At 34.6% G+C, this 15,992-nt stretch overlaps 1 protein-coding gene and 1 long non-coding RNA gene across 2 annotated transcripts; both read right to left on the bottom strand.

The window, feature by feature from the left end:
* Window positions 1-231: 231 nt before the first annotated feature.
* Window positions 232-1,075, bottom strand: LOC18593611 (uncharacterized). The gene is made up of 2 exons (XR_016027328.1): window positions 742-1,075; window positions 232-615 (listed from the first exon to the last, which is right to left on the bottom strand). It is a non-coding gene; the product is annotated as an uncharacterized LOC18593611 (long non-coding RNA).
* Window positions 1,076-5,741: 4,666 nt separating this feature from the next.
* On the bottom strand, window positions 5,742-15,579 carry LOC18593610 (putative disease resistance protein RGA3). The gene is made up of 11 exons (XM_088808244.1): window positions 15,571-15,579; window positions 14,235-14,298; window positions 8,950-13,262; window positions 8,153-8,224; window positions 7,897-8,026; window positions 7,734-7,804; window positions 7,572-7,632; window positions 7,023-7,452; window positions 6,171-6,230; window positions 5,915-6,066; window positions 5,742-5,823 (listed from the first exon to the last, which is right to left on the bottom strand). Exons 1-3 carry the CDS (start codon window positions 15,577-15,579, stop codon window positions 8,968-8,970), a joined length of 4,368 nt encoding a protein of 1,455 aa, XP_088664370.1. The 3' UTR covers window positions 5,742-5,823; window positions 5,915-6,066; window positions 6,171-6,230; window positions 7,023-7,452; window positions 7,572-7,632; window positions 7,734-7,804; window positions 7,897-8,026; window positions 8,153-8,224; window positions 8,950-8,967.
* Between the last annotated feature and the right edge of the window lie 413 nt (window positions 15,580-15,992).

Raw genomic sequence — 15,992 nt, 5'->3', positions numbered from 1 at the left:
AAATAACAAAATAAACAATCACGTATAATAAAAACATAAAAAATTTACATGATTAATCTGAACCTATATTCATTGTTGGTGGATTGAAGAGATTTTAAGGCAACTCTTTAACATTATCTTGTCAAAAAAGCAATACCTTTGATGAATAACATAGTAAAAAATATAGATGTGGAACCAAATTTTATGATAAATAACAAGCAAACAATCTAACATAATAAAACACACGAGAAATTACGTGGTTCGGCTTAATAACCTACATCCACGGTCGAAGGTGAAAGAGATTTTACTATGATGCAGGAGGTTACAGTAGTTGCAGCACCCAAACGTGGCAAATATTAAATCCCATAGTAGTATCCCAAAAGTCTTCTCCATATCTACATTATGAAAGAACCTTTGTGTTTAGGTCCCTTTAACGGTTTGGGTTAATTAAGTAAAGGCCTAAAGACTAGAATTCAAGCCACTGCTCAAAGACCTCCAAGAATGGCCAAGATGGAACTTTGACATTGATTTTGAAAGAAGCAAAGGGGTTTTCCAACCAGCTCAGCTCTCCAGGCAGTTTTCCCAATCACTCGAACCACTACTTAGCAAGTGTTGGTTGACTCCATTCACAGCTAACTAGTCAAAAAACCCATTGTTATAAAGAAGCACTGAGGATAAAGATATGCAAAAAAATAAGAACAAAAACTAAAGAAACTTTAACCTATAGAATCATGTATGCAATGGATAATGCTTTGAGAATACCTGCATTTCAAAAATGGCTGGAAGGGAGTTGGCAGGCAAGTCATTGGCATCTCTTCTTTCTCTATGGAAAACAAAAATCTTAAATGTTAGAGCAATGCAAAAATATTGAGGATTCTATACAAAGCACATTCCTCATATATAACAAGCAATAAATGAAAACCCAATTAACCGAATTCAAGATCATTAGACCAAGGTTCACTTCTTGAGAAAAGAAGGTGAAAGAGTTGCATGTTGTGCAGTCTTTTTTACCTAGAAAGAAACCAGAGGTCAAGCTGTTCAATTATTTTCATCAGTTAGTCTTTATTGAATTTGAACACTCAAAGCAAAATTTAACTCTCACATAGAATTGCCATCAAACTGTAACATAGATAGTGATGACACTATTGAGAGTAAAACCTCCGATCCACCGATTCTAGTACTCTACTTCACAATGGCATCGGCACGTTGAAAACCGTATGTTCTCTCTAAAACTATCAGAAAAAGTCCATAATCCTAATAAAGACATGCAAAAGGAAGTATGAAGTTATGTGTTAATAGATTCCTTATATAAAGCATATGAAATTGGTAAGACAAACCGAAAAAGTGGTAAATTTTACCAATAGAAATTTCTCTTGGTTTCAATTCAACAACTGTCTGCTCTGGAAGGAAATTAGCAAGATGAATCGTCCTGCTTCAAATAATGAAAACATGTCATCATCCCCCTATAAACACGTAGAAAAAAAGAAAGAAATAATGTTAACATATTCCTTACAAAAGCAAGTGCCTACAAAATCTCATCTTATTTTACCAGAGTTTCACATTAAATTTTGGTTTTGCTTCTGAAAGATATGACAAAAACATCTAAGATTGCCTCATTGTATAAGAGATGGTTTTGCATTGATCAATGAATAAAAACAGGGGAAGTGAAACAACTGACAATAATCTATCCCCAACTCCATTTTATGCCTATGTTAAAGACTCTTTTTGGCATTCCAACTCTAGTGATAAGATAACTGAACAATTACATCAACACTTCACAAAAAGCTTTTGACAAGCTCTTACAGAAAACCTAAACTTTTGGTCAACCTAAACAATATCCTCTAAACACAGATTAACATCATTGAAATAGGTGAAAATAGACATTTAGGTTTAACAAAGTGAAAAATCAGAATAATTTGATAACTTGAGTACATTCATACTGCTGTAATTTTTTAAAATTTGTCTATATAAGAGTATAAAATTTATTGCTTTGACTATAAATATGATTTTCTGTACAAGGGTTCCAGCTAGAGCTAGTGAGATCCTAAATGCTTAGGATTATAATTGAAGAATGAGAGATTAAAACAAGAAAAAAGTTCCTAATGGCAGTGAAATACTGGCAGAGTTTTGACATCAAGTTTTGGTCACATTTCATAGTAGTAATATTTAACTTAACAAAAATAAAATTCAAAGTAAGAAAAGAAAAAAAAATCAATATTGTTAGTCCACTTAGAAAGAAGTAGATTAAATCCACTTTTGCATAGTCGACTTGGATTACATGCATACAAAAAATTACGAATCATCCAAATCCAGGAAGAAAAGAAGAGAATTATCAGGTACAGGGAGAAAATATAAATAGAGGTGAAGAAAAATATAGTTACCTATATATTGTATGATCATCATTGAATCTGTTGCCCATCAATTATAATAGATGGGATGTGAGCAATGTGATGACACAGGATTCCGGTTTCCTTTTCACATCTTTCCGACAATTTTGGACATTCACTGATTGACAATACTTGTAAAGAGGTAAGGCGATCCATCCTTTGCAATTCTTGTAATTCAGGGCACTTACAAATCTTAAGTGTTTTGAGGCAAGGGATTAAAAATGGTATGCGATCCAACAATTTCCTTAGATTAGGGCAATTTTGAACATTCAATTCTTCTAAAGAGGACCAAGAATGCGTCATTCTCCAGGAGTATAAATCAGGGCACCCCCGACTTAGAAGTGTTTTGAGAGAATGTCTAGAAGAACTCAGATTAGGGCAAGATTCAACTATCATTCGTCGTAAAGAGGTGAGGTTATGCATCCTTTCTTGCAAGTACGGTGATTCAAGGCACTCACAAATATAAAGATCTTTGAGGGAAGTGAGATTCAGTATCCAGTCTTGCAAAGCCCTCAAATTATGGCGGTCAGCATATAATTCTTCTAAGAATGTAAGCCAAGAAATCCCTTCTGGCATGTACTGTAATTCAAGGCAATTCCAAATTTGAAGTGTTTCAAGAGAAGTGAGATTGAGTATCCAGTCAGGCAAAGCCCTAAGATGAGGGCAATTTTCAATGGACAATTCTTTTAAAGAGGTAAGCTGATGTGTCCCTTTTGGCGTGGACTGTAATTCAAAGCACCCCTTAATTAGAAGGTTTGTAAGGGAAGTGAGATTAAGTATCCAGTCAGGCAAAGCCCTCAGATTACGGCAATTGCCTACAGACAATACTTTCAAAGAGGTAAGCTGATACGTCCCTTCTGGCATGTACTGTAATTCAAGGCACTCCCAAATTCCAAGTGTTTTAAGGGAAGTGAGATTAAGTATCCAGCTTGGCAAAGCCCTCAGATTAAGGCATTTCCCTACCCACAATTCTTTTAAAGAGGTAAGCTGATGCGTCCCTTTTGGCATGTGTTGTAATTCAACGCACCCCCAAATTTGAAGTGTTTTAAGGGAAGTGAGATTGAGTATCCACTCTGGCAAAGCCCTCAAATTATGACAATTCTGAACAGATAATTCTTCTAAAGATGTAAGTTGAGGAGTCCCTTCTGGAATGGACTGTAATTCAAGGCACTCCTTAATTCGAAGACTGCTAAGGGAAGTGAGATTGAGTATCCAGTCGGGCAAAGCCCTCAAATTAGGGCAATTTTGAACCCACAATTGTTGTAAAGAGGTGAGGCAACTCATCTTTTGCGGCAGTAGCGATTCCAATTTAGGGCAATACGGCAGTAGGAACTCTTCTAACAGATCTTCTAAATCCTTAATGCCTTTAAGTCTCAGACGCTTCAAAATGGAGAGAGGAAGGGTAGCCGAAGAATATGAATGACATGTGCTCCTTGATGATGATGATGCTTCTTCTGATGTCATGTTAGCCTCGGTCATCGTCATCTTCAATGTTTGTTGCAAAGGCCTTATACTAGCATCTTCCAAAGTCAAATTAATGCTGTTAAATTTATTTAGAAATTTCAATTCAACATTAAATTTCAATTTAATGTTAAACAAACATTAAACATATTTCAGATAAATATATTTAAAAATTTCTCTTGGTTTCAATTCAACAACTGTCTGCTCTGGAAGGAAATTAATGCTTTCACAATAAGTATGCTATCTGTACACAGTGTAGGCGAATCAGTATACCAACTTGGATTCCATGTATTGAACAAAGAACGAATCATTCAAATCCAAGAAGAAAAAAAAAAGGAATTATCAAATAAAGGGAGAAAATATAAACAGAGGTAAAGAAAAATATGGTTACCTGCATTGTGTGATCATCATTGAATCTGTTGGCCATCAATATAAATAGTCAGGATGAGAGCAATATGAGGCCACTGGATTCTGGTCTCCTTTTTACATCTTTCATGCAATTGGGAACGTTCTTTGATTGAGAATTCTTTGACACTTTACAGCACCCAAATGTAGCAAATAGTAAATCCCAAAACAGTATCGCAAAAGTCTTCTCTATATACATTGGAAAGAACATTTCTATTTAGGTCCCCTTAATAGTTTGGGTTAATTGAGTAGAGGCCCACAGACTAGAATTGAAGCCACTGTTTAAAGACCTCCAAGAATGGCCAATATAGAACTATTGACATTGATTTTGAAAGAAGCAAAGGGGGTTTCCAACCAGCTCGGCTCCAGACTATTCTCCCAATCACTCAAGCCACTACTTAGCAAGTGTTGTTTGCCATCATTCACAGATAACTAGTCCAAAAATCCATTGTTATAAGCAAGCATTAAGGAACAAGATATGCAAAAAATCAAGAACAAAAACTAAAGAAACTATAATATATAGTCATCACTTTTGCAATAGATATGCTTCAAGAATATACCTGCATTTCAAGAATGCCTTAAAAGGGAGTTGGTGACCAAGTCATGACACCTCTTATTTTTCTATGGAAAATGAAAATCTTATAACGTTATAGCAGCGAAAAAATATTCAACATTCTATGCACAGTAAATTATATAGAGCAATAAGTGATAAGTTAATTTACCTTAAATTCAAGCTCGTTAGACCAAGGCTCACTTCTTGGGAAGAAAAGGTGAAAGAGTTGCATGCTGTGCAATCGTTGTAATCTAAAAGGACACCAGAGGTTAAGCTGTTAAATTATTTTCATGAGTTATCCTTTATTGAATTCAAATACTCAATGTAGATTTAACTCTCACATAGAATTTCCATCAAACTGTAACATAGATAGTGATGACGCTGTTGAGAGTAAAGCTTCCAATCCATGGATTGTAGCACTCTTCTTCACAATGGCATTTGTAAGTTGAAATCAATATTTACTCTCTCAATCTATCAGAAAAAGTCCATAATCCCAATAAAGACATGCAGAAAGAAGTAAGAAGTTGGGTGTTAATGGATACCTTATCGAAAGTAAATAAAATTGATAAAACAAACCAAATAAGTGGTAAATTTTACCAATAGAAATTTCTCTTGGTTTCAATTTAACAACAGTCTGCTCTGGAAGGAAATTAGCATGATATAATCATCCTGCTTCAAATAATGAAAAATGTCATCATCCCATTAACGTACAAACAAGAAAGAACCGATGTTAATATATTCTTTACAAAAGCAAGTCATTCCTCATAAAAAATGCTTTGAGAATACCTGTATTTCAAAAATGGCCGGAAGGGAGTTGGCAGGCAAGTCATTGGCATCTCTTTCTTTTCTATAGAAAACAAAAATCTTAAATGTTAGAGCAATGCAAAAATATTGAGGATTCTATACAAAGCACATTCCTCATATATAACATAGCAATAAATGAAAAGCCAATTAACCTTGAATTCAAGATCATTAGACCAAGGCTCACTTCTTGAGAAAAGAAGGTGAAAGAGTTGCATGTTGTGCAGTCTTTTTTACCTAAAAGGAAACCAGACGTCAAGCTATTCAATTATTTTCATCAGTTAGTCTTTATTGAATTTGAACACCCAAAGAAAAATTTAACTCTCACATAGAATTGCCATCAAACTGTAACATAGATAGTGATAACACTGTTGAGAGTAAAGCCTTCGATCTACCGATTCTAGTACTCTACTTCACAATGGCATCGGCATGTTGAAATCCGCATGTTCTCTCTCAAACTATCAGAAAAAGTCTATAATCCTAATAAAGACATACAAAAAGAAGTATGAAGTTAGGTGTTAATAGATTCCTTATAGAAAGCATATAAAATTGGTAAGACAAACCGAATAAGTGGTAAAGTTTACCAATAGAAATTTCAACAACTGTTTGCTCTGGAAGGAAATTAGCAAGATAAAATCGTCCAACTTCAAACAATGAAAACATGTCATCATCCCATTATTAACACATACAAAAAGAAAGAACTGATGTTAATATATTCTTTACAAAAGCAAGTGCCTACATCAAGAAGAAGAGGCGAAAATATTACCTATAGCAATATCTCCTCATCACAACAAATATGGCAGGAAATGTACAAGCAGACTTTCACATTTGTTTCTATTATTACTAGCTTTCAGCTCCGGAGTCTTGACTGGATATTCTAACAAACTTTTAGTTGAAATTTTCAGGAATACTCACTCTCACATCTCAGCTTATTTCATCAGTTATTCAATTATTTAGAATCTCTATGATAGAAGCTATCTGTCCTGCGATCCTTTTCTATTTAATTTTGGTTTTGCTTCTGAAAAGATACGACACAAACATCCAATGTTGCCTCATTGTATAAGAGATGATTTTGCATTGATCAATGCACAAAACAGGGAAAGTGAAACAACTGACAATAATCTGTCCATAACTCCATTTTATGTTTATGTTAAACAGAAGAAGTTGGGAATTGATATAACAACTAAAAATCAGAATAATTAAGTAACTTAAGTACGTTTATAATACTGTTTTTTTAAATTTATCCGTACAAGAGTATGAAATTTAATGCTTTCACAATAAGTATGTTATCTGTACAAAGTATAGGCAATCAGTATACCAACTTGGATTACATGTATAGAACAAAGTACAAATCATTCAAATCCAGGAAGAAAAAAAGAAGGAAATAAAAGATAAAGAGAGAAAATATAAACAGAGGAGAAGAAAAATATGGTTACCTGTACTGTATGATCATCATTGAATCTGTTGGCCATCAATATAAATAGACAGGATGAGAGCAATGTGAGGCCACTAGATTTCAGTCTCCTTTTTACATCTTTTCAACAATTGGGGACATTCTTTGATTGACAATTCTTTGACACTTTGCAGCACCCAAATGTAGCAAATAGTAAATCCCAGAACAGTATCCCAAAAGTCTTCTCCATATACATTGGAAAGAACATTTGTATTTAGGTCCCCTTAACAGTTTGGGTTAATTAAGTAAAGGCCTACAGACTAGAATTGAAGCCACTGTTCAAAGACCTCAAAGAACGGCCAATATGGAACTATTGACATTGATTTTGAAAGAAGCAAAGGGGTTTTCCAAACAGCTCAACTCCATACTATTCTCCCAATCACTCGAGCCGCTACTTAGCAAGTGTTGTTTGCCTTCATTCACAAATAACTAGTCTAAAAAACTAAAGATATGCAAAAGATCAAGAACAAAAACTAAAGAAACTATAATATAGAGTCATCACTTCTGTAATAGATATGCTTTGGGAATATACCTGTATTTCAAGAATGCCTCGAAAGGGAGTTGGTGAGCTAGTCATGATACCTCTTATTTTTCTATAGAAAATGAAAATTTTATAACGTTATAGCAATGAAAAAATATTCAACATTCTATGCACAGTAAATTCTATAGAGCATTAAGTGATAAGCTAATTTACCTTAAATTCAAGATCACTTACTTCTTGGGAAGAAAAGGTGAAAGAGTTGCATGTTGTGCAATTTCTGTCATCTACAAAGCCACCAGAGGTCAAGCTGTTAAATTATTCTCACGAGCTAGCCTTTATTGAATTCAAACACTCAAAAGTAAAATTTAACTCTCACATAGAATTGCCATCAAACTGTAACATAGATAGTGATGGCGCTGTTGAGGGTAAAGCTTCCAATCCATGGATTGTAGTACTCTTCTTCACAATGGCATTGGCAAGTTGAAATCAATTCGTACTCTCTCAATCTATCAGAAAAAGTCCATAATCCCAATAAAGACACGCAGAAAGAAGTAAGAAGTTGGGTGTTAATGGATTCCTTATAGAAAGTAAATGAAATTGGTAAAACAAACCAAATAAGTGGTAAAGTTTACCAATAGAAATTTCTCTTGGTTTCAATTCAACAACAGTCTGCTTTGGAAGGAAATTGGCAAGATGAAATCTTCCTGCTTCAAACAATGGAAAAAATGTCATCATCCCATTATAAACAAGTAGTAAAAAATAAAGAAATAATGTTAACATATTCCTTACAAAAGCAAGTGCCTATAAAATCTCAGCTTATTTCACCAGTGTTTCACATTAAATTTTGGTTTTGCTTCTAAAAAGATATGACACAAACATCCAAGGCTGCCTCATTGTATAAAAGATGATTTTGCATTGATCAATGAATAAAAACAGGGGAAGTGAAACAACTGACAATAATCTGTCCACAACTCCCTTTTATGCTTATGTTAAAGACTCCTTTTGGCATTCTAACTTTAGTGATAAGATAACTGAACAATTACATCAACACTGCACAAAAAGCTGTTGACAACCTCTTACAGAAAACCCAAACTTTTGGTCAACCTAAACAATATCCTCCGAACACAGATTAACATCATTGAAAAAGGTGAAAATAGACATTTAGATATAACAAAGTGAAAAATCAGAATAATTTGATAACTTCAGTACATTCATACTGCTGTAATTTTTTTAAATTTGTCTATATAAGAAAAAATCAATATTGTTAGTCCACTTAGAAAGAAGTAGCAGAGTAAACAAATTACACGCATAGGCAACTTGGATTACATGCATACAACAAATTACGAATCATCCAAATCCAGGAAGAAAAAAAAAGAATTATCAGGTACAGGGAGAAAATATAAATAGAGGTGCAGAAAAATATTGTTACCTATATATTGTATGATCATCACTGAATCTGTTGCCCATCAATTATAATAGATGGGATGTGAGCAATGTGAGGCCACAAGATTCCGGTTTCCTTTTCACATCTTTTCGACAATTTTGGACATTCACTGATTGACAATACTTGTAAAGAGGTAAGGCGATCCACCCTTTGCAAGTTTTGTAATTCAGGGCACTTACAAATCTTAAGTGTTTTGAGGCAAGTGATTAAAAATGATATGCGATACAACAATTTCCCCAGATTAGGGCAATTTTGAACATTCAATTCTTCTAAAGAGGACAAAGAATGCCTCATTCTCCAGGAGTATATATCAGGGCACCCCCGAATTAGAAGTGTTTTGAGAGAATGTCTAGAAGAACTTAGATTAGGGCAAGATTCAACTATCATTCGTTGTAAAGAGGTGAGGTTATGCATCCTTTCTTGCAAGTACGGTGATGCAAGGCACTCGCAAATATAAAGATCTTTGAGGGAAGTGAGATTGAGTATCCAGTCTTGCAAAGCCCTCAAATTATGTCGGTCAGCATATAATTCTTCTAAGAATGTAAGCCGAGAAATCCCTTCTGGCATGTACTGTAATTCAAGGCAATTCCAAATTTGAAATGTTTCAAGAGAAGTGAGATTGAGTATCCAGTCAGGCAAAGCCCTAAGATGAGGGCAATTTTCAATGGACAATTCTTTTAAAGAGGTAAGCTGATGTGTCCCTTTTGGCGTGGACTGTAATTCAAAGCACCCCTTAATTAAAAGATTTGTAAGGGAAGTGAGATTGAGTATCCAGTCAGGCAAAGCCCTCAGATTATGGCAATTGCCTACATACAATACTTTCAAAGAGGTAAGCTGATGCGTCCCTTCTGGCATGTACTGTAATTCAAGGCACTCCTGAATATGAAGTTTTGTAAGGGAAGTGAGATTGAGTATCCAGTCAGGCAAAGCCCTCAGATTAGGGCATTTCCCTACGAACAATTCTTTTAAAGAAGTAAGCTGATGCGTCCCTTTTGGCATGTACTGTAATTGAAGGCACTCCCAAATTTGAAGTGTTTTAAGGGAAGTGAGATTGAGTATCCAGTCTGGCAAAGCCCTCAGATTAGGGCATTTTCCTATGAACAATTCTTTTAAAGAGGTAAGCTGATGCGTCCCTTTTGGCATGTACTGTAATTCAAGGCACCCCCAAATTTGAAGTGTTTTAAGGGAAGTGAGATTGAGTATCCACTCTGGCAAAGCCCTCAAATTATGACAATTCTGAACAGATAATTCTTCTAAAGATGTAAGCTGAGGCGTCCCTTCTGGAATGGACTGTAATTCAAGGCACTCATTGATTTGAAGACTTCTAAGGGAAGTGAGATTGAGTATCCAGTCGGGCAAATCCTTCAGATTAGGGCAATTTTCAACCCACAATTGTTGTAAAGAGGTGAGGCAACTCATCTTTTGCGGCAGTAGTGATTCCAATTTAGGGCAATACGGCAGTAGGAACTCTTCTAGCAGAACTTGTAAATCCTTAATGCCTTTAAGTCTCAGACTCTTCAAATTGGAGAGAGGAAAGGTAGCCGAAGAATATAAATGACATGTGCTCCTTGATGATGATGATGCTTCTTCTGATGTCATGTTAGCCTCGGTCATCGTCATCTTCAATATTTGTTGCAAAGGCCTTATACTAGCATCTTCCAAAGTCAAATTTTGGTCGAGAGATGGAAACAGCGGCATGGAGGTTAAGTTTGGGCAGCCCATGATTTCTAACTTGGAAAGGCAAGGAAAGCAAAGCAGCTCAACGATCGATCCTTGGTTCTCATTCTTTGTCCTCCACCATCCTTTGAGATTAGAACACCGTTGGATGCAAAGTGTCTTAAGCGATGGGAAGAATGGTTTTCCTGACCTGGAGCAAGGCAAGGGGAAAGACTCTGCCACGTATTCTAAAGCATTTAACTCCACAAGTACAAGACACCTGAGAGATGAAAGATGATCCAAGGGTGGTAGACGTTGGCAATTCCTTAAATGTGCTATTTGAAGATCGACTAAATTAGTCAACGAAGATAGCCAACTCGAAAACCTTGCTCCTCCATAATAGGATACCATCAGCTCTTTCAAATTCGGGTGTGGCTCAAGATTATTTAACAACGACTCATCCTTTTCACTCGCCACTGTTGCTGGAGAGGAAGGACTCCAATGCAAGGAAGATCTCCAATATAATTTCAAAGATTGAAGTCGTTTCTTTTTCTTTAAATTCGCCTCAGATTCGAACTCCACATTCTTCACCTTTTCTAAGTGTTCAATTGTTAAGCTGTTTCTAAGGTCATTTAAGTCCCTCAACTCATTCAACGTGGCTGCAGCTGAGAAACTTTCTTCAACACTGTTCACAATAAATCTGCCCAATCTTTGTAATGAAGTCAATTCCCTTAACCCTTTTGACAAGTACTTTAGGGCTTGGCAATCATCAATATTGAGATATTCCAAACTAATCAAGTGTTGTATATCTCTTGGTAATTCTTCAAGACTGGTGCAATGTTCGAGTAATAGAGTTTGCAAATGGTGCAATTTGGTTATTGTATCTGGGACCACTTTCATCTTGTTATTAGAAGAAAGATCAAGATATCTCAAATGCTTCAATTCACCAATTGAATCTGGCAAAATGTCAATGTCCATCCGACTCAAATTCAACATTCGTAAACAATTAAAGCACGAAAAAGTTACATTTTGAAGAAATAAATCCTCGAAAATATGTGTCCGAAAAAATATAGTCCTTATCTCTTTTGTTTTCAACAAAGTCAAAACAACTTCTTTGGAATTTTTTTCTGATGACACATGTCGAACTCTTTTTGAAATATTTTCTTTTTCATCTTTCATCCAATGAAAATGATGACCTGTAACTGATAATGCAAGATCATGGATAAGGTCATGCATTTTACAACAAATGATATTCCCAACTGCATCTTTTTCCTCCTCTTGAAAAAATGATCTTGACAGCAAATTATTAAAGTATTCATCACCAATGTCTTGTACATTCTCATTTTCCATTAACTGAATGTAACCTTGTGCTTGCCATGATCGGATCAAGTTGTCTTTAGATATCTTGAAGTCTTTTGGGAAAAGTGAACAAAAAGCAAAACATTGTTTTAAATGTCTTGGCAAGTGAATGTAACTCAATTGTAACACCGGGAAAATACTATCATCTTTTTCTAGCACCTTCCAAATTTCATTTTTTTGAACAGACGACCAATAATTTTTATCAGGCTTTTGTCTCATCAAACCTCCCAAACATTTGAGAGCAAGAGGAACTCCTTTGCATTTTCGTGCAACATCTCCTCCAATTACTCTAAGGTCTGTATCGATTTGACCTTGTCCTTGAAATGCCACCTGGTTAAACAAAACCCAAGATTCATCCTCATTGAGACCTTTTAAAAGGTAAGGATCGTGCACCCCCATAGTAGATGAAACTGTCTTATTACGAGTCGTCACAAGAATTTTGCTTCCGGAAGCACCAAACACTAGACACTCTGAAAATTTATCCCACTCTAAATTATTTTCATTCCACACATCATCTAACACAAGTAAATATTTCTCCCCTTTTAATTTTTCTTGAAGCTTGTCTACGTAAATATCTAGACACAAGTCATCCACTTTCTTACGTTCAAGAGACTCCAAGATTTGTTTAAAAATTATACCAACATTAAATTCTTCAGAAACACACACCCATATTCGTCTCTGAAAGTAACTTTCTACTTCTGCATCATTATACACCAATTGGGCGAGCGAGGTCTTTCCCAAACCTCCAAACCCAACAATGGCAACAATAGAGATGCTGTCACCATGATCATTTTGCTCCTGCAACAATAATTTTATAATTTCACCTTTATCTTTTTCTCTCCCTATTATTTCCGACCTCACCTTTGAAGCAGTCTCCCTGTAAATACACTTAGCTTTCTTATCCTGTTCTGCAACTCTCTTCCTCAAGTTAAACGTAGAAATGACTGCCGCAGCCTTGTCCAGCCTCCCTCTAATTTCCTTAATTCTAGGGCCCATCTCAAAAGATGAAATTAATTTGCGTACCTTTTTCCGAGCATGCACCCCAGGTTCCTGTTCCCGAGCACGCACCTTCTCGCCCAGGATTTCATAGTCAATTTCGTCCAATAAGTCGTCTGCATCGTAAACAACATCTTGCACCTCAATTATCGACTTTTTCAAGGCAGGGTCGCTCTCTTGCTTCTCCTCAGCATCAAGACTGAACTCTTTTACAGTGTTGAGAGTATCTCGAATCTTCTCCAGATCCTCGTCCCGCTTGAAAATCAAGCAAAGTCGTTGCCCAGCACCTGACACAGTATTGGACACAAAATCGGACACGAAATTGGACAACATGTTACCGACCATCTCGTATAAAAATGATACCGCCATGGATCTACAACTTGGTTAAAATGAATCTGTAGCAGATAACGAGGAAATGTAAGCAGATCAACACGATAATGAAAGACTTAGTGGACTTGGCCTGATTAGCACGTTTGAATGAATAAATCAAAATAAGTTTTGCATACATTATATATATAATATTCTAAATAATGAAATGGATCTTTTTAGTTTTAATATAATTTTACCATTTATTTATTTTTTTACTCTTTTTTAATTAATTAGGATTCCACTTTTTTGTCATTCACTTCTCACTTAACTTTTTAAGAAATAAAAAACAAATAATTGTACCAAAAAATGTAAAAACAAAAAACAAAAAAAACAATAAAAAGAAGCTTAAGAATATTTTTTAATATTTTTTATAAGAATATTCAATGCAAATTGCAAACGTGTGTTTTCATAATTAATCTTAGACTTGAAAATCTATCTACTGGAATATATTTTGGTTTGTGTGATCAGAAGATCAAGGCCAAAAATTGAAACAGGCTACCATTGCAATAATTCATATTTTTATTTGATTCTGTTCCCATGATATTTCTCTAATTAATTATTAATAATTTTTAATATTTTTTAAAAAATTATAAACGTCTTTTTCTCATTCAATTTCAAGTCCTTAGTGGAGGACCAGGGCTCAAATCTTTTACCTTATGAAACTACTGGCCTCATCTTTTCTTTTTAAAAAAAAAAAAATTACTGTTAGTAACAAGTAATATTAATATCTCAAACTCCAAAATCTTAAATTATTAAAACATGTTATATATTTTAATTAAAGATCACTTGCAACCTTCATAAAATAAAAATCTACTTAATTTTAATTTTGAAGAGTAAAAAGTTTAGCAGAGAGACAAAAACAATTACAAAATGTTTGCAAAGTACCTTACCTTTATGAAAATGAGGATCGCAAGAGAACGGATTGTTGATCGACCAACTTGAAAATTGAAAATGCTACAGATGTAGAAATTCTTGTCACTGGTCATGCGTAAATTACTTAAAAATACTTTCCCAAAATATCCATAAATGTCGATAAAAAATGGATAGAAATATGAAAATTTATAATAGATTAATAAATTTATAATAAGAAGTCAAATTCATAAATGATAAGAGAAATTAAGCACATAAAAAAATAAAAAATGTAATTGAAGCTTACCTCAATTGAAATGGAATTACTTCACCAACTCCGGAGACGGTAAAACCATAATTAAAGAAAGGAAAAGTAGCTAACAAGGATCAAACAAAAGTAATTTAAGAGATCAAATGTTTTTTTTTTTTTCAGAGTTAAACAACAGAGATGCTTTTCTTCTTTAAGCTAAAAGAAAAGTGGGAAAATAAAATAGAAAAGTGGGTTTTGTTGAGTTCAAAGAAAAGCAAGGCATGCAGAAATCAAGCAAACTCTTAGGATAGCGCAGATGATAGAAGAAGATGCTTAAATGGTAACTGTATGACGATCAAGTGATAAGAGTAGGTATAGAAAATTAATACACTTCGATGATTCTCTCTCAGATGTTCTGCTTATGTTTCCAGGAAGTGTGATGGAAAGAGGATGGGACTTTTGTGGATGTCAGTCTGTAGGAAACTTTTGAAAATTGTCTTTTTCCCCAAGGAACACGTGATAGTGGGTCCACACTTTGAAATTGTCAGCACCAAGCACTTCTTTTCTTTCTTTTTCTACCAGTGGGACACTGATTTATTGGTTTGTTTCTTAATCAAAGTATCTTTTACTCTTTCAAAAAATAAAAAAGTATCTTTTACTTTATGACTGTTACGGAAAGAATTAATTCTAATACGAAAATTGAATTTATCAAATTATTAGGAAGATTCTCAAAATTTTTTTGAATATTTTTTTATTTATGGTTAAATTGAATATAATATTAATGTCACCATTAATGAAGATTGTATTGTCACTAAAAAAGTATTTTTGATTAATTTTCTTTACATAAAAAATAATGATGAATATATTCTGTTAAAGAAAATTTTAACTAATTAATATAAAATTAACTTCATATTTTAACTAATTAACTTTATTCTCTTTCCTTTGATTGAGTCCCAGCTACAATAGGACGAGAGTAGGTGTAGATAATTAATAAACTTTGACTGATTCTCTCTCGGATGTTCTATTAAGGACGCTGCTTGGCTTTTGAGGAAGTGTTATTATGGCAAGAGGATGGGACTTGCCAGGAAACTCAACACGATGTTACTTACTGCCCCGTATGGAATTACCTCCGCCATGGATCTACAACTTGGTTGAAATGAATCTAGAGCAGATAACAGAAGCGCAAGCAAACTTAACATGGTAGTCAAAAACTTAAGTTTATAAAGATAAATGTTGACAATATAGATATATTAATTGAAGGAGAGTTGAATTATTGGGTCTGTCCCCAGTGACAGGACAGCTTAGGGATAGACTTTGAATGAATGTGGTTGAAAGAGTTAATAAGAGGGGGCCGTAACGGTGGCATGCCCAGTTCCTGAGCTCCCCTTTTCTCTTGCTGTCCAAACAACAGCCTTAGATCTACTTGAATTGTTAATACATATTTCTTCTGATCATAAACAAAAAGTTGAAAAATGTAGGACCAACCTTCTTTGGCTTCTTTTCCTGATTCAAAATCACATTTGATGGTGGTGATAATTACAACAGTCCA

This window comes from Theobroma cacao, chromosome 7 (genome assembly GCF_053813885.1).
Source record: "Theobroma cacao isolate CCN51 chromosome 7, ASM5381388v1, whole genome shotgun sequence".
In the NCBI taxonomy this organism is placed as follows: domain Eukaryota; kingdom Viridiplantae; phylum Streptophyta; class Magnoliopsida; order Malvales; family Malvaceae; genus Theobroma; species Theobroma cacao.
The sequence above is the reverse complement of the archived record's forward strand: the minus strand, read 5'-3'. Positions and strand labels throughout refer to the sequence as shown.